We start from the raw sequence: 19120 nt of genomic DNA on the forward strand, positions 1-19120 counted from the left end.
TATGAACGTCGCTCTCCACCAAGCTGAAGACCGTAACAGGTGGAGAGAAGCCGTCAAAAAAGTGACGAGAGGTCACGATCATCAACTGTGAGGAACCGACTGAGGAGGAGGAGGATATGATCCAAGATGAAGGATAGTGTAATGTCCACCTTAGTCAGTGAATTGATCGTGGGAGAGGGAAATAATTGTTAGTTGGTTTCGGTGATAAAATTGACAAAAAAAACAAGCACATTTAAAAACCAAATCAAGGAAATAATGTAAAAACTTTAGACTAAATTTTCTGCATATCGATGGTATATTTACTACAGGTCCATAAGGACGCATGTTGACGTATTATTAGAATCGTATTCTCTAACCTAATTAAACCCATAGTGCATTGCAATTGCAAACTTATGCGAATGTTATTAAGGTCACTTTTGTTCAGAATCGTGTGGACGTACAACGCGCCGGTGTCGCAGTGCAATGGGTCCGCCACTTCCAACTCCACATCGATCTCCGATGGCATGTCACAGAGGTATGTTGATGATTATTATAATATTTTATGGTTCTTTTTTTTATTGTAAAATATAGACTGCTGTAGAAGTTTCAAGGTGCATCGTCATTTTCGAAATTTACCACGGATTTCATTCAGATTTATTTTTACTGTTATTAATTGTTATACCATTAGAATAGATAGAATTTTGTAAAAAAATCTTTTATTTTATGCTTTTCATTTATGTATTGTCTTATATGTATATTGATTGAATCTATATTATTACATGCATGCTTTATATTATATAAAGCTAAGTACTTCGTTTGCTTGCAAGCGCTAATCACAACACCTACTGGTCCGATTCGAAACATTTTTACACTATCAAAGAGTAAATATAAGTAGTTAAGGTATTGTATGACGCAAGCGGGACCGCGTGGCCCAGTCAGTAGTGACGCACCATTGTCCCGGCAGGTCGTCGTCGCCCGCGTCGCCGACGTCCGCGTCGTGGTCGGCCGTGTCGCCGCGCGCCACGCCGCCGCACCGCCACCTCGCGCCGCACCACCACCGCACGCTCAACGGTGAGACTATATTGTTGTCGAGACATATACATACAGGGAACTAAGTTTTTTTGCACAGATAATTAAGAAGCGGTAACTAAACCGATTTTTGAAATTTTTTTTTTTTGTTTTTTATGTAACCTGTTTTTTTTGTGGCAATAAGACGCAGCTTCGAATCCCCCTTTGTAATCAACATTTTTCTATTCTTTAAATTTTTCTCTGATTTATGAAACATTTGAATGCTATACTAAAAATAAAACCGATATGATAATATCAATAAATGTTTAACCATTTTAGTCTCTAAAATACTGAACTCGTGGACATAGCACTGATGTATAGATAAAACATAGCAGAATATGCATAAGTTTTTGTGCGAGTCAGCCTTGATGTTGATAGCTAAAAATAAATAGCCAATGGTGGCGCGTAGGCATACTTGCATCACGAGTTTGTGTGTGGATCAATTAACTAAGATCTACTCTTAGGTTTTACTCATAATTTCCTGAATATTTATTCAACTTGAGTGCATGGTGTGTCCACTTCTAGAACAATTTAAACTCTAGCATGTATAATACACTCTCTGGCACTTGTAATTATACTATTGTAATTATGTATTGTGGACCATAATAAAAAATATATATTAATACCGTTTTCAAAACAACACGCTGTAGTGATAGAATAAAATAAATTGTCTCCATTCTTATGCAGAGTAAACGTAAGGAAATTTAGTTTTTCCTGGCGATCCTAATTGGGATAATAAGATAAACGCATGAAATTTATTTCCAGGTGATATGAGCCTATCAGAAGCCGTATCAAATATATCTAGTCCAGACTTCCAAGACCAAGACGACATGTTCGAGACGGGTCGGGAATGTCCCCGGATGGAACTGTCCGATCCGTCCGATTCCGATTCGACGATATTGGTGTCGGAACCGTGCCATAAACGGGCCAAGTCCAATTCGACATTTTCGGACCACAGCAGTGACGTGACGCTTAACGGGGGAGAACAGAAGGACTATAGGATAGTGATACAAGTGAAGGGACCAGATAAGGGTGGAAATAATAACGATAATTTGAATAATAATAATAACACGAATTATGCGCAAAACGGCAAAGAGAACGGGTGTACGTCGCCGGAGAATCAGGGCTATCAGGTAGGACCTACTTAATATAAAACTTATCAAGTTATAAGCAATCTTTAAGTTACCCTTTTGTTTTAAATTCCTGAGTATGTTGTAAGACAAATAGAAAATCTACCTTAATTCTACTTAAGAAATTTCAAACTAAATTGCCAATAGCAGAAATTCTGCCACTAAACTTTAACTTAGTATTTTTCTTATCTCCCTGTACTATATTTGAAAGTGGAATTTTTTTTTATTATGAACAGAAACCTTCCCTTGGTATACGAACCTAGAAAATTTCAATTGTGTAATATTTTTCCGGAATCTGTTCGTTAATTTAAATATGAAATAAATGAAGTAATCAACATATTCCAGGAACTAGGTTCAGATGCAGGCTCAGATGAAGGTTCAGATGGGGACTCCCTACACTCGTTTCATTACAGCCCCAAAGCAGTCGATATTCCTTCGGCGGAGAGACTAGCCAAACGGCTCTATCACCTCGATGGCTTTAAGAAATCCGATGTGTCGAGGCATCTTAGTAAAAAGTAAGTTTAAGGGTAAATAATTCTTCATGTTCTTGATTTATCTGTGAATAGATCAGATATTTAATAATGGCTATTGAATAAGATATTGAATAAGCTATCAATTTGATAATCGTTCTGCTGTTTAGTATAATAAAATTACCGAATATTAGTTCATATCTCTAGTCAACCCGATCGAAGCTGGGGTATGCAGCTAGTTAAAACTGATTTGTAAAGCTGAAGTGTTTGTTCGTTTTCTTGAACGTTCGAACGCTCATCTCAGGAAATACTGGACCGATTTGGTAACAACAATCACACAATGCCATACAGACAATCCTGAGCGAACAGGAATTGCACGAAGAAAAGTCCGGGACTATCTATGTTGTTTTCTGACTACTCGAGCAAAGCCGTGGGCGGAAAGCTAGCACGATACAAATAGTTATACGAGCGACGCCAACAGCAACGAGTTCTCGCGCGCCGTGGCGGAGGAGTACGTGAAGCACTTCGAGTTCGCGGGCGCGACGCTGGACTGCGCGCTGCGCACGTTCCTGTCGCGGTTCGCGCTCAGCGGCGAGACGCAGGAGCGCGAGCGCGTGCTCGTGCACTTCTCGCGCCGCTACCTCGAGTGCAACCCGGGCACCTTCAACTCGCAAGGTGCGTGCGCGTGTCGCGTGTCTCGTGTCGCGTGTGTGGGTGTGGCTCTGTGGGTGTATTGATTGATATTAACTATTTTGTGGATATTTTTATATTTATGGTGCATAGAGGGGGGTTTCTTGGATAGGTAATCTTAATAATTTAAAATAATTGGGATCAATGTTGAAGTTGATGTTGAATTGAGTCTAAAAGAGTGAGTTATATACAAGCTTACTAATATGAGTCTAAAGGAATGAGTTAGATACAAATCTACGAACGTGAACATACAGGTGTACTATGCTCAATGGAACTTACTTTTCATACGCTTATACAAGTACACCACCCAGGAACCCATTCTTTTAGACTCAATTTACCCACTTTAAACGGGCAGATTTCATTAAAACTCTGTATACTTATGAAAAATTGGTGACAATACAATAATTTTATGAACTCATCTTATTATCCTTATTGAGATAGATGGGATTAAATAATTTTTGAATTGTGCTCGTGCACTACTACCGACGACTAATGGCCCGTGTACACGAGCAGACGCGGTGCACACGCTGACGTGCGCGATAATGCTGCTGAACACGGACCTGCACGGGTGCGGCGGCGGCTCGTTCCGGCGCATGTCGTGCGCGGAGTTCATCGACAACCTCGCCGAGCTCAACGACGGCGACAACTTCCCGCGCGACACGCTCAAGCAGCTCTACCACGCGATACGCACGCAACCGCTGCAGTGGGCGCTGTGAGTTGCTCTTTGACTCTTCGTGTTACGTGGGGGTCGAGGCGAATTGGGTCATATCGCACCGGGGAAGTACCACACCCCCACGGGAATCGGTGTGAAATAGTAGCATGATTTTTGTAGTGTTTCGTACGGTGAGTAGGGGAGCCGGAGGACCGATTTCCTATTCCTCACCCTTCCCAGTCCATTCCTTCTTTCCACTCGTCGTTTCTTTCCTTATCCCTTACCCCTTAATTATTATATATGCGTATTCATGGTCTATGGTGATCTGGTGAACCACCAGTTCAGTTTTCCGCTATGACATAAAAAAATTATGGATTCGTTTCAATGTTTATTTACGTGAACACCCTAAATGTCGTCACAACAATGGCCTAAAATGCTAAAGATACAAGACAAGAAAAAGCATAGTGTTTGTCGAGCTATTAGTTATTTAAGCCTCAATTTACAGCAATTACTAATAGCTTAAAATATATAACATCCTACGTATTACCAAATTATTTCTAAAATATTTTTATAGTTATTGTGTCGCATGAGCATTATAAGTATTATAATGATACAGAGGATATTCTATTTTTCAAATTCTCACTTGTATAATTAATAAAATTTACAATCCCCACTCCAGTGACGCAGAGACGCCGGCAGCGCCGGGCGGCGAGAACCGGTCGAGCGGCGGCACCAACCCGTTCCTGCACGTGCCCGACCAGAGCCGCGCCGTCGAGTACAAGAAGGGATACGTCATGCGCAAGTGCTGCGTCGAGCCCAACGGCAAGAAAAGTGAGTCAGTCGAGTTGAGATCGTAGGGTGTGTCTCTCATGTCCGTCTCGAAGGACCAAAACGCGTTTAGGCTATTTGTTGCGGGTCAAATTCATGTTCCGTTGAATGTTATTGTGATTGAGTAAATAAACGCGTAAAGAATAAGTTTGCTTAAGTGTATTAATAGGTTTTTTAATACAATATTGTAAAATATATTTATCCATACATATGTATTATGTCATGCAAAATACATACAATGCATTAAATACATGCATAAAAAATATTTTTCTGTTTGTGCAGCAGATAATAAGTATGCTAAATGTTAAACTTGGTTTTCAGCTCCATTTGGCAGAAGAGGTTGGAAGATGTTCTATTGTACACTACGGGATTTAGTATTATATTTACACAAAGACGAACACGGCTTTAGACGGAGTCAAATGTCGGATAATCTACATAATGCTATAAGGTAATTTGTTATACCAATTAATAAATATATAGAGATTAATATTACACATTTTTTAATTAAGGTAATATGCTTAAAAGAGTTAGATACTTTAATTATAAAAGAGCTAGATTATTTTTTTTAGATGTATATAAATATTTTCTGTACAGGTTAATGAAGGAGTATTCATGATATTAAAAGTTGACATGAACAACACAGTTATCAGTTCGAGTTTTATTTCATATTAGCTTTTGCTCGCGGCTTCGCACGCGTTAATTCGGAATAATTTAATAGATGCTATTATACATTTAAACCTTCCTCTAGAATCACTCTATCTATAAAAACACCCCATCAAAATCCGTTGCGTAGTTTTAAAGATTTAAGCATACATAGGGACATAAGGACGGAGAAAACGACTTTGTTTTATACTGTGTATTGATTTTAATTTTGATTATTCCAGGATACATCACGCGTTAGCAACGAAAGCGACTGATTACACGAAAAAGCAACACGTCTTCAGATTGCAAACTGCAGATCAAGCTGAATATCTATTTCAAACGAGGTTAGTTTCTCAATTTTATTATTTTTCATAAAAAAAACACTTCCTTGTTGCTATAAAAAAAACTTTTACGAAACGAACACTTCTGCAGTGGAAAAGGATTAGACAATTATTCTTTTGCTTGACAGTAATTTGTATCATCATGTTTTTCATTTTTCGAACTTCGAATGGTACCTAACATCCCTACTCGGGACGTCCATGACTTTTTTTTGTAGAAAAGAATTGTTACCAATTTTTTTTTTTATTTCAATAAATCCGCAGCGATTCGAAGGAGCTGCACTCGTGGGTGGAGACGATAAACTTCGTGTGCGCGGCGTACTCGGCGCCGCCGCTGGCGGGCGCGGTCGGCTCGCAGCGCAAGTTCCAGCGCCCGCTGCTGCCCTGCTCGCACACCAAGCTCTCCATGGTGAGTTCTCTCCAGCACCGTACGCCATTCTATACGAACTTCATAGTACGAATGTCGCCTTAGAAAGCGACGGCTTTTATAATGAACTCTAATTTTTTAAGTAATATGGTTTTATTTCTTTAAATTGTAAATGGAAGAAATGTGATTATCAATATGACTTGACTTGAAATAGATTTTTTGATTAAAAAATTCGTAGTTTCGGGTATAGTGCGTCCCCTTTTTGACGAATGGACTAAAAAAAGTAATAGATGGAGTAAATGTTGCAACATAGAACTCATTCAAAAATAGATTAAAATTTGTAATATTTCCGAGTGACGAGAGAATAGGTACTAATGCGATGTATGCACGCGTGTTCAGCGCGAGCAGCTGGCGGAGCACGAGGAGCGCGTGTCGCGGCTGGAGGAGGAGCTGGCGGCGCTGCGCCACGCGCGCGACCACTCGCGCGACCCGCCCGCCTGCCGCGACAAGGACCACTACCTCGTGCACGAGGTGCGCCCACACACGTCGCCCGCCCTTGTTGCTTTGAATCCCTGAAAGTTGTAGCAGCATGTTCTCTTTTACATAATTAAATTTGCCAAAATTTACTTCCCGTATTGGTTTATTATGATATGAGAAACTTGTTCATTACCTTTATGTTTTACTTCTGTAACTTGTAAATGTAAAAAAAATTTAACCATAATTATTCTCTGTTCCACGCTTTCCAGCACTTATAGCGTCATTCGTCATTCACTCATTCCAGATAAAGAGGTACCGCACGTACGCGTACGTGATGCGCACGCGCGGCGGCGGCGCGAACGCGGACGAGGCGGCGCCGGCGCTGCCCGAGCGCGAGCGGCCCGCGCCCGCGCCCGCGCACGCGCACGCGCCGCCGCCCTGACGCGCCATGGCGGTGTTCGCCGCCTGCGTGCTCTGACTGTGCGCCCCGAGCCCCGCGCCCACGCACGCCGACACGATACCCCCCCACACACACACACACACAGACACACACACATACACTAGTAAATGTATGGAACGGTGAATCGTAACTGGGAATATGGAAGGTCCGCGTTCGCTCCCGTCATCTGATTCATTGAATTCACACGAAGAATAGTATATGGAAGAATAAATTGTATGAGGAAACCTAGACACGAGTATGGATTACCCGCGAGCGACCCTGCAACCCGACATCCAGACACTCATACAAAAAAATATATGAAGCGATGTACTGTAACTATATACAGATATGTACGTCAAAATAAAAATGGCAACCCACATACACACACAAATAAAATATGAAACAATACATTGTAACTGGAATCACGTGTATGCGATGCATAAATTCATATTGGATAGGCGTGCGCAAAACTATAGTTAAAGTCCAATTGGTGCATGTAATTTAAATTGCAATATTGGGTGTTATGGGAAGCAATCGGAATCGCATGAATAATGTTACAAAAGGGATAATATCATTATATTTACCCAATCAGTAAATATGTAATCTGGTTTATTCATTGCAAAAACAAAACCTCAAAAATACATGTATATTTACATGATTGAAAAAAAAATTAATGTGTAAAACACTAACAGGCCCAAGTAACCAAAACGAGAAGGAAATTACTGGGAGTATGATCTAGCAGTAATTTAAACATTGATATAAAATCAATGCTAATTTATATTGATATTACGTTTTCTACTTCCCATTTAAAGCTCAATTAAAAAACGATTTAATATCCATGTTTAAAAATTGCTAATGCACTATAAAAAAGAAATTGTCCTTCTTCATGGTCTATTTATAATTGTGGGGGTTTATAAAATAACTAAGACCTTAAAGTGGTGGGGTGAGGTGCAGAACTGTAATCTAAATTATTCTGGTGTATATTTAATTAGAAAATCGTAATGTATCTCTTAACCAACCTCGAAGAAGGTGAAAATTATAATCTGTATAATGGTCTCTTATAATGAGAATATTATCCCAACTATGCCCCGTTCTTTAACTGTGAAACAACACAAACCAATCGTCTCGCAGTTCAGGATTGGGAAATTAGTTATTATAAAATAAAAATGTATGGAACGATTTTAAAGTCGGACATAATAATACTGCTTCAGAATGTTCTGGAACAATGTCGCTCAAGTTATCCGTATTCTATCGATAGTGTGCGTGCCCCAAAGACGTGTGTTTTGGCCTAAACCAAAATGAATGTGCGGTGTTCTTAGTGCCTCCTTCGAATTACATATATACTTCGGTGTTTAAATTGTCGTTTTTAAATTATAAAGTACCAAAAAATTAAAAAACGCAATAGAATACTAGCTGTTTTTGTGTCTATACTTATAATGAAGTCGAAAGTTTATTCATAAACGCGTATTATCAATGAAGTTAGTCTTAGACATACAAATATTTATAATTAAATATGACAACTGTGATGTGCGATTGTTGAATGAATCGGATATATCGTTCTAAATTAACAAGTAAATTAGTTAAATTTGTAAGAAGTATGTAAGTATTGTCGTTTGTACGTAACATATCCCACAATTGACACGATACCAAAAAATCAGGATTATCCCATGATAAGTATATTATGTAGTCATATGTAAGCCTAGGTCCATACCTAAGCTTACTTATTGAGGTATTTTAAAATTACTTGTAAGCGGACGTAATATGCAATACATAAAATGTCAATATATATTACAATTAGAACACAATTTATTAATTTCTATAAAGCGTCAAGCGTGCCTTCGAGAGAACATAACATGACAGTTACTTATTCAAAAAACTGCTTAAGTATTGCATTTTACGTTCATGATTTGGTACTAATTCCATTATGAAATTCGATAATTACATTTAACGGGTCAAATGAAATACTTATTCATGGAGTCGAGGATAGTGTGACAGTTATACTCTTATATCGAATCGTTCTTTGATTCATACATGTATGCTGTTAAAATTTTACTAATATCGTTTAGTGAACAGCTAAAATTCATCGTTTTTACTATCCGGGCTCAATGGAATAAGTACAGAAAGCGGATATAAGATCGTAAAAAAGAATAATGAAATTTCATATTAAACTCCGCTCGATTTGCGTAAAACTACTATTGTTCTAGGTAAGAATCAGTATAAGCCAAGAAATTTACTAAATTAGGTATGCTATGCTATCCGACAGCATAGTGATATAATAAACAACATCGAAGGTTTTAGTCAACAGTTCATTCTAATCCATCATAAGACTGAATATTATACTCAGTAGACATTCCACTGTCCATACGTTGAGTGAGTAATAGCATTGTCAAAGATATCAATCATTGCCGTTGACACCGAAAGTTTTTATTGTTTTGTTTTTGTAAAATCGCTACCCCTTTTTATAAAAAAAAAATATGTATATACATTTTTTGTATGTATTAATAATTATAAAATGACTTATAATGAATTAATAATAAAATGAGTGTGTAGATAACACTCATTCATTTTATAATTATTTTAAATAAATATAGAAAAATATTAGCAAAACCAATATAAAACAACAAAACGTGATGTCAAAGGGAATGTCGATAATAACTTCATAGTTACACTACTTGACAAAATTTATGTTATATAATTAACGTAAAATATGCAATATTATGTTATTTATATAACATAACTATGTGTGTTCATAATGGACGCAGTTTTAAATACATTGTAATGTAACGTTTTTGTAAATTAAACACTTAAATCATTCATCTAGTCCCGTCTTCCTATACCCATGCACAGATATCAATATTTCACACAATTTAATGTAGCTGTGCGTTGGAATATTATTACTTTAATTAGATATAAAGTGAATTTTTAAGAAGGCTAAATTCGAAACTTTAAGATGTATAAAAAATCATTATCCATACTCCAAACTATATTGCTGTCATCAAGTAAACTGGTTTCGGTAAACAGTCTGCCAATATATATATTATTTTTTTGACCTTATCCATCAATAAAATCCAACTAAAAACAAGCCCATGAGAAATTCCCTGTATAATATGAATAAAGTACATAAATTTTAGAGTACTAAGTTAATCTCATGTATGAAATAATTTGCTATATTGTAATGAAATACTCTATCGTGTAATGTAACGTCTGTTGGATAGATCCTTTGTAGTCTTTCGGTATGTATGATTGAGTTAGAACACCCGGCGCCCATTTTGCATTTGCGTTATTTGATGCGTTAAATAATAATATTATATGCTTTGAACGTTTGTTAAGCCTAGGATTGGCTCCAGTGTGTTGCGAACATATTAGAGAATCATTCAATAGCAAGTATTGTTATATTTGATTTTACGCGAGTATTACACATTTAGAAACTTCAAACTTCTTGGACGGATTATAAACACGATTAATTCATAATATTTATTACGGCGTTTCGAGCGCTTTCGAACACTCCCCGTGACCCGGGATAAATAATATAATGAATAAATCGCGTTCATTTCGATAAGAAGAAATTCATTTCTAAATCATTCTATGTTATATGTACTAATCGCTTACCACGCACAACTAGAGCTAAAAATAAGGCTTACAAGTTATGTGCTTTGTCCTTCAACAAATATTATACTCTGTATTCTGTATTACGAGCTAAATTTATATTGTAAATATATTTTAAAGTATTGAGACTGATATGTGAAGTTATTTATTTCTTTTATAAATCAACCAGTATCAAATCTAAGAAGCATATGCAGATAATTGAATTAATATGAGTTTTATTATAAATATTTAAATTCCTAAATGCCTTGTCTCTAAATATACTTAATTATTTGAGACAGGCGTTCTTAATATTAAAGCTTTATTTATAAATATAATAAAATAAAGTAGATCGTATTTGTCGAATAGTGCCAGTAAAGTGATATTAGGGCCCTCGTATTATATTTATTATTTTATTTGTAATTTTATTAATTCTTTATTATCTTAGCTTCGCTGGGGGTGAATGTGATCGAAGTGTTTTGAAGTTTTTTATTTTACTGTTTGATGTAATATGGTTTATGAGACAAAGTAATAACAGTTGGAATCTCATAATTGGTGCGAGGCATGACTGAACGAATTTCGGGAATTAGAAATTTGTGACACATGAATATTTATTGTTGACTCGCCTTAAGTTTTTGATAAAGCACGTACATTGTACACTGAAATCATATTACTTCAAACAGCTTCGATTTTGAATCATATTTACTACAAATGTCAAAAAATTTTCATACTAGGTAATTATTTCTGTGAGTATATGGTACTTATTTACTTTTGGTCTTGAGCCCTTTTATTATATTTTCGTATTGATGAACAGCTGGATTTAAAAATTGATTGTATGTAATGTATAATTGTTTATGCAGCAAATTAAGCTAATCTGAGGAATTTAAGAACTCGAGTTTATATGCTGCGTATTCTGGAGATACCGTCACATAAAAAGCATTATCCCCATTTGATTTTTGTCAAATATAAGTCAATCAGTGTAAATATTATATTTTGTATGCTTTATTTACAATTTACTTTTATTTTTTATTATTTACTGAAGTGTATAGTTTGATTAAGTTTTGTTTGATTTTTTTAATAAAAATTTGATTTGTACCTGTGAGATTCATTAACATCCCTTTAAAAATATTCCTTAGTTACAGGCTTGATTAATAGCATCTAAAAGTTTAACTCATCACTTCTTAAAACTTTTTTAATTGTAATCAACAATAACCATTGACTTATCACAAAATCATAGCAAATACCCAGATTTAATAACATATATTTTTATTTTATTTGTTTATTTGCATTAAATGTTTTATTTATCATGGTTAATTTTGATTTAAATGTGATTCATATTATAGTGTGTAAAAAAAATAACATTGATATAAATTAAATTAAATATGGCTGTGCTGCACAAATGTTGAATTAATTGCAATATAATATTCAATGTTGAAGTAAATATAACAGAAAAAAGGGGCGGACATTAATCACGTGATGTATTCAAGGCAAGAAGAGGATTAAGTTGAAATATTTGTTGGGGAGTAGTGGGGAGGGTGGTCTAAGTGTCTATCATGTAATTTTTTTCCCATAGAAACAGTTAAAAGTAACATAATTTATTTTATATTTTGAAATGTACTTTTTTAACTATAATATGTTTAAACTGTACGTATACAATATTTTAGAAGATACTTTACAATTTCATCTTAAGGTGTATATTTTTTAAATAAAAGTGTGTGTTACACTAGAAACTCGCATAGAAAAATCATGTGAGATTCGGTAGGGGGTTTGAAATCTCAACAAAGAGAGCGGGACACAGTTTTTCAAAAAACGCTTCATGTAATTAATGTATGCCACTTAAGAAATTCACACAGATTTAATGCATTAATCAGTTGTTTAGTGTAATCAATGTTTTGAAAAAAAACAGTATAAACATGTGTTTTACCATTGCCCATTTATCATGTTGAAATACTATTTGTAATAGAAATAATTAAGAACAAATAAAATTATATAGATAATATACATTATTTAATATCTGGATATACTTTACACATACATTAATGAATAAATCTAGTGTTTATTACCAAAACTATAATCAGTATTTTTCTGCAATGGCCTTTGTAAAGGATGTGCTAATAATTTAGCAATGCATTCATGTATTTTTGCTGCATTTCTTGAAACTTCAAATACAAAAGAGTAACCATTATCTAAATCTTGCAATGCATCATAAATTTCTTCACATTTGAACACATTGCATTCTTCTTCATGAGCAAAGAGAATGTCTATGTAGAAATACATTTGCATTTTTAAAAAGTTCAAGTAAGGTTCTTCTTGTATCAATGGCACACAGTTAGAACGAGCATAAAGAATCAGCATACGTACAATATATGGAGGTGGAGCCATGCATTCCGATTGCTTATATTCAGGAATCTCTATTTCTCTCTTTACTATATCAAATACATGTTTGAAATCAAAATTGTCTGAACTGCAATCCTCAACATGAAGATAGTCAATTGTATTGATAACATCTTTCACACTGCAAGTAAAATTTTGTAACAAATATGCATCAGCATCTCTTAAAATAATCAAGGCAAACTCAGTCCTCTTATTAATAGCTTGTTTCGAATGTATAAAGAATTCTAGCACCCTTTTCAACATATTTATAGGAGAAAAAGTAGTTCCATCGCCCAATCGATACAATGAATTTTGATTGTCGCAACATACATCTAAACAAATAATAATCCTTTCGGGGATATTGACATTGGGTAAAATAGGCTTCTGAAAATTTGCAATGGCTTGTTCACGGGCTGAAGTGTATTCGTCATTAGGTACATCGCTAGATCCGATCGTTTCCCTGTAAAGTAAAAGTAATAATTTATAACTGTACTGAGTAACATAAATACCTCTCACCGTTTTATTTTGAACATTTACATACTTGGCATCGTTGCTATCAGTGGCACTACAAGGGGTTAATATATCAGGAGAATTCATTTCGTTACACTATATCTGAATTCTGAAATTCAAATTACATCTTCGAAAAAAAGAAATATTTATTTTTCGAGTGACATCAATAGTCAAAGTCAATGCAACAATATGTCCACAGATCAAGTAGAGGAAATATGTCAAAACCCATAAACTCAGTAGATACTCTACATTAGAGCTCAAAAGTAAACGTTTATTTTTGTCAGTTTACAGATAGGTCATGGACCTATATAAAGTATACAGTTAGTTAATTATCCATCCATGCCAAGTACCGAATAACTGTCAAAAAGTATAAGTATTTTCTCCTTTATTACAGGCAAAGAAAAATTCTGACGCGCTTTTAAATTAATAGTAGGATGATGCCAAGTCAGAGGTCTTTGAGAGGCAGCGTATTTGGCGCCTAGAATAATGATGCCAGTATAAACGCTACTACTGAAACGCCCCCAGACTTGGGAAAATTAGATGTGAAAGGATTAATTATTGAAAATACTTGTTCATTGCTTGTGTTGAATTTGAATGATTTTTCTATATATAGGCAATAATTGTATCACATTTGCCTTTGTATTTCAATTCAATCCTTCGTTTCATGACACTACATTGTTTCTATACAGTTTCAAGTCACGGTGGTAGATGTTAATATGTTCGCCGTGGCCTTTTATCGTGGCGAGCTCTATACATTTTTTTTTTTCGTCCTTTGTGGTCTAGGAGCCTGCGAGGGCCCGATCTTCCACAAATCGTAAATGCCGATTCTGTGTGTGCATGGCATACCCAATAAAACTTAAAAACTGAGTGCGCGGTGGCATTGATAGATGCAATTTATTAAACTTTAGTATTGTTATATGAATGGCAATCATACTGACTACATGCATAAATGAAATTTATAAGCTACTTTGAATGGTGTTCTTCAAACATGCCTATAATAGGTACCAATTTTAGCGTAATATGCATATTACCAACGATTTATATATAAATAGGGACAAAAACAATACCTACACCTGTTAGCTACCATAACTGAGTTTTTTTGGTAAAAGTTGGCAGAAAGAAGATACTGAAGTAAAACTAACTTGATAGTTTAATTTGGCCAGACAGATTTTTATTATTCGTAGCTAATGTATTGTTGCAGCTCTTTAGGAAATTTCATTTACAAATGATTTTATACCAAATTCAAATTAAAAGCCTTGATACGAAAGTAATATTTATTCAAAAATAGTAACAAAACCTTAAATCTATAGAAATGTAACAATAGGATCTTCCTTCTCTTATTGCTAAGATATTGACCAAAAGATGTTGAAAAGTGAAAACAATATTGTTTCAGCCTAATCCTTAATTTTATTACGATGACGTCAATAACTATCTAATCAAAAAATATAGCTCAACAGATCCTTATACTGGATATCACATGTATCTCTTGACTTGTATTACAATTAACACCCGTATCACAGTTTAATCACTAACTACGATACATTAAAATGCACTTTAAATCGAACACTCCAAGACTCCACTTGCATAATTTGTATTTATGCATACATCTTTCTCAATTAGAATGAATATTTATTAAACAATGATAAACTAAAAAATTTGGTTGAATTACAAAAAGCAAAATTAATGAATAAAAAAAGCGTTAAATTCTAATAAAACTTAAAATAATGATCATGGCAGTCTCTTAAATAGTAAATAACTATAGGTGGGCCGCATATTGTACACACACGTACAGTTAAATGACTTGAAATTTGAGTGAGATTTACAATATCTGCAGTAGCTATATTATATCCTTAAACATAAAAAAAAATACTTAAAGTAGGTCAAAAATCAGAACCCAATGTACCGAACATGTTGGAACACCCTAACTGAACTCAAAAATAAAAAGAAAAAGTAAATCAAAACCTTCACAAAGCTCGGCTTCATCTGGTTTTGCGAAATATCCTTATCGATACATAGAGACTATATGAAGTACAATGTTTCGTTGAAAGAGTAATGCGGTTGACCATGCAGGCTGTTAGCGGCGAGGAAGGCCAGCTTGTGCGCGTACTGGCACACCGACGGCACGCGCACTTGCGTCGAGTTGTTGAAGTACATGTGCGTAAGCTTGTACGTCAGACGTTGAATCTGAAATAATGTAGTAAAATTTTATTTAAATACGACCATCATAAATTCGTTTTACATTATTTTAAATGTTTCGGATTAATGTCAATTGACTTCAAAAATATTGTCAAAATGATTTCAATATACTGAATATAAACTTTTTTAAGGTATTCATAGACTTTGTATAATTCTCACAAGATAAAAGTCACGCAAATAAGTAAATATCTTCAATTGCAATTGCTATATCTATAAGTGTTCAAACTCCATTAACATAGATATAACTTACTCTGTCAGGATCCAAGCCGGACGAATCATCAATCACGTTGTATGATGTTGGTGCAATGGTGCCTTCGCGCACATTCTGAGACACCAAGAAGAAATCGTACCTGTTCAGTAACAAATAATTGTTGTATTAGATATATTCGATAATAAAAGTGTCAATAAAAAAATATATTGCCTATGTTAGTTGGTAAAGGTCTAATAGCAAAAGAATATTCAAAATCGATAGTGTAGGTATTGAGATCATTCATAATATAAGAAAATACAAATACCTCTTTACATTAGTACCATAGATTGATAGCAATTCCACACTGAAAGTATATTGGACTAAAATTGAAATGTCAAATACCTCTTTACAATAATACATTGCTAGTAATCTTCTCTATTTAAAGTAGATATTCATCATCAGCCCATATATGTTCCCAATGCTGGGACACAGGCCTCCTATGAGGGAAATGTAGGTATATTGGACTAAAATAGAAATGTCTCACCGTTCGGGCAGCGTGACGACGTCGTCGATGACGGTCCCGGGGCGCGGGTTTTCGCCGGAGCGGCCGCGCTCCACGAACACGCGCGTGTTGATCCGCTTCGACACGATTATGAACGCCATCTTGAAGTTCGGCCCGCCGTATATCTCGGTTAACTTCTTTTTGATCTCCGCTACCTGTTCAAATTTGGATAAAAAACTTAATGTCGGTCATTTGGGGAAATTAGAGAGTATATCACTACATTGGATAAAACAAAGCTGCTTTCTCTGTCTGTACCTGTGTATGCTTAAATCTTTAAATTTACGTAACGGATTTTGATGGCCTTTTTTTTTAATAGATTCAAGAATAAGGTTTGTATGCATAATAATAACCTCTATTAAACTACTACGAATTTAACGCTTGCGAAGCGGAGGGCGAAAGCTATATAGAGATTTCTTCCAGACAACTAGACATATATGTGAGCATTAATATCTGTGTCGTTTTAAAATTGTACCATAAAAAAGAAATTTCTGTCACACTAAATAAATAATATTTTAATCAAAACTGTATATTTACTTCTTCTTACCTCATGACTAGAGACATATGGAATTTGCCCGTCTCCCACGCCATCACGGTAGATGAAAATGCTTCCCGGTAGCACACCTGTTATTGAACAAATTAAAAAAAAAATCAAAATAGGATAAATCGTAGCGGTGATGGGTATTTTAGTCTAATAATCAAGAGATCTAGACCACCAGGGTGAAGGCCTGATTGTGTTGTACTAAGCACTTATTACGGCCACGTTAGCACTTTGACGCACGCGAAGTACGCGTTCTATTTGACATATCCACAATGGTATCATATAAACGATGATCAATAAAATATATTTAATACAGTAGGTAAATAAGTTCCGCAACGCACCATTCTTCTCGCGGTACTTCTTGACGGCGCTCGCAATGTTGAAGCCCATGTGCGCGGAGAGCTCCTCGCCCGAGGTGTGCGCGTTGACCGCCGAGTAGTACTGCGTCATCTGGCGGTCGAGCGTCGCCACGAACGCGCCGAAGCTCTTCTCCTTGGAGCGCGTGTCGTGGCACACGTCGTAGCCGACCACCATCAGCGTGGGCAGCGGGATGTCCACCGTCCACGGTGCGCCGCCCATCTGGTGTTACATATTGAATTGGGTATGCCTGTCCACGTCCCCTAGTGGGGTAACCACAGCACCGAAAACACAATCAATTCGTCGTAGATACTACATAAAATGTTATAAAGCTGAAGAGTTTGTTTCGTTGAACGTGCTAATTTCAGGAAGTACTAGTCCGATTTGAAAAATTCTTTCAGTGTTAAATAGCCCATTTTGTGAGGAAAGCGATGGGGCATAGGCAATATATGTACCACGGGGGAAACCAGGGCGGACCACTAGTGCTACATAAATATTCTTACTAACATTATATAAATGCGAAAGTTTGTAAGGATGTGTGTGTTTGTTGCTCTTTCACGCAAAAACTGCTGAACCGGTTGCAATGAATTTTGGTGAGTAAATAGCTGGACAACGGGAATAACATATAGGCAACTTTTTATCCCGATATTCCTACCGGATACGGACTTACGCGAGTGAAACCGCGAGGCGCAGCTAGTATTGTATAAAGCGAAAGAAATTAAATAGGTAGTGCATTAGCAAATTAATTTAAGTCAACTTCAATTGTGATGTTGACTAAAATTCGTTCAGAAATATTGTCCATGAGTCATCGCTAAAAATGTATTTAAATATAAGAAATCAATTCGATTTTTGGACAACGATAGTTACAATCTAGATTTATGATTTGTTCTAAAAAATATAGCAACAATTGAATATTAAAGGAAAATTATTAAAGAACTTTTTCATTTGAGGGACAGAATAAACAATTCCACTGCACAATATTTTAGTCATCTGCTAATTATAATTTTAGGATGCATAATTAGCTAGATATAAAAACATTGTTACACACCTTGCAGTTCATCTGTATCGCAACCTTGGTGGCAATGGACATGGCCGACTTGCTGGTCATGTTCCTCGCGCAAACCACCTGAGTGGGCACAGCACGGTCAACTGTGCATTTTTTCTTTATCGCTTCATATCTATAAATGAAAACATAGTATTGCGATGAATATTAACAGAAATTATGTATTGTATAAATGAATATCCAAATGAATCTGTATGTTTATCAATGTGTTATTTGCTAAAATTTCATATAACCCATATATGATAACAGCATTAAATAGTGTCATGTTATTTTACAATGCATAAGATTATAGTTTTAAATTAGTTATAATTTTTATAAATTTAAGTTTAATTAAAGTTTTAAATGTAAGTTATTATTTACAATACATATTACACTCAACATACTTGTCTCCAGAATTTCTTGCCAACACAATGAGCATCATAGCAGGATTCTTACGGGCAATCACATTCTCGCACATATTGGCATAATCGCCTGACGAGTCCCTTTGCAGAGTAACTAGAAGCGAAAATAAAAATTAGTTATGGTGAAAAGTTTTACTTTTCACACAATTGTACAATCCTATATTATATACAAACTATCCTTTATTTTGTTTTTATTGTAAACGAAATTGAATTGAAGTTTTGATGGTTGTCCGTTAATCACGCTGACACTACTGAATGTTTAATTTTA

At 35.5% G+C, this 19120-nt stretch overlaps 3 protein-coding genes across 9 annotated transcripts in view; 1 reads left to right on the forward strand and 2 right to left on the reverse strand.

Annotated features, from left to right (window-relative positions):
- The window catches only part of LOC119840348 (PH and SEC7 domain-containing protein), a 33369-nt gene extending 21612 nt beyond the window's left edge, over window positions 1-11757 (forward strand). For all 5 annotated transcript variants that reach the window (XM_038366922.1, XM_038366923.1, XM_038366924.1 and 2 more), the window contains 12 exons: window positions 425-514; window positions 944-1050; window positions 1813-2180; window positions 2523-2692; window positions 3129-3322; window positions 3851-4049; window positions 4669-4820; window positions 5139-5265; window positions 5702-5803; window positions 6062-6206; window positions 6564-6695; window positions 6946-11757. In XM_038366922.1, coding sequence (XP_038222850.1) covers window positions 425-514; window positions 944-1050; window positions 1813-2180; window positions 2523-2692; window positions 3129-3322; window positions 3851-4049; window positions 4669-4820; window positions 5139-5265; window positions 5702-5803; window positions 6062-6206; window positions 6564-6695; window positions 6946-7083 — 1924 coding nt within the window. In that variant the 3' untranslated portion in view covers window positions 7084-11757. The remainder of the gene's footprint in view (window positions 1-424; window positions 515-943; window positions 1051-1812; window positions 2181-2522; window positions 2693-3128; window positions 3323-3850; window positions 4050-4668; window positions 4821-5138; window positions 5266-5701; window positions 5804-6061; window positions 6207-6563; window positions 6696-6945) is intronic.
- An 899-nt stretch (window positions 11758-12656) lies between these two features.
- Window positions 12657-13737, reverse strand: LOC119840510 (BRISC and BRCA1-A complex member 1-like). The gene is made up of 2 exons (XM_038367151.1): window positions 13577-13737; window positions 12657-13495 (listed from the first exon to the last, which is right to left on the reverse strand). Exons 1-2 carry the CDS (start codon window positions 13630-13632, stop codon window positions 12712-12714), a joined length of 840 nt encoding a protein of 279 aa, XP_038223079.1. The 5' UTR covers window positions 13633-13737; the 3' UTR covers window positions 12657-12711.
- Window positions 13738-14805: 1068 nt separating this feature from the next.
- Window positions 14806-19120, reverse strand: part of LOC119840623 (piwi-like protein Siwi) — a 24893-nt gene continuing 20578 nt past the window's right edge. For all 3 annotated transcript variants that reach the window (XM_038367313.1, XM_038367312.1, XM_038367311.1), the window contains exons 13-19: window positions 18835-18946; window positions 18437-18566; window positions 17373-17610; window positions 17038-17114; window positions 16476-16648; window positions 15992-16091; window positions 14806-15729 (exon numbers count right to left, since the gene is read on the reverse strand). In XM_038367313.1, the coding sequence (XP_038223241.1) occupies window positions 15565-15729; window positions 15992-16091; window positions 16476-16648; window positions 17038-17114; window positions 17373-17610; window positions 18437-18566; window positions 18835-18946 (995 nt within the window). In that variant the 3' untranslated portion in view covers window positions 14806-15564. The remainder of the gene's footprint in view (window positions 15730-15991; window positions 16092-16475; window positions 16649-17037; window positions 17115-17372; window positions 17611-18436; window positions 18567-18834; window positions 18947-19120) is intronic.

Source organism: Zerene cesonia, chromosome 6, assembly GCF_012273895.1.
Source record: "Zerene cesonia ecotype Mississippi chromosome 6, Zerene_cesonia_1.1, whole genome shotgun sequence".
NCBI classification, from domain to species: Eukaryota; Metazoa; Arthropoda; class Insecta; order Lepidoptera; family Pieridae; genus Zerene; species Zerene cesonia.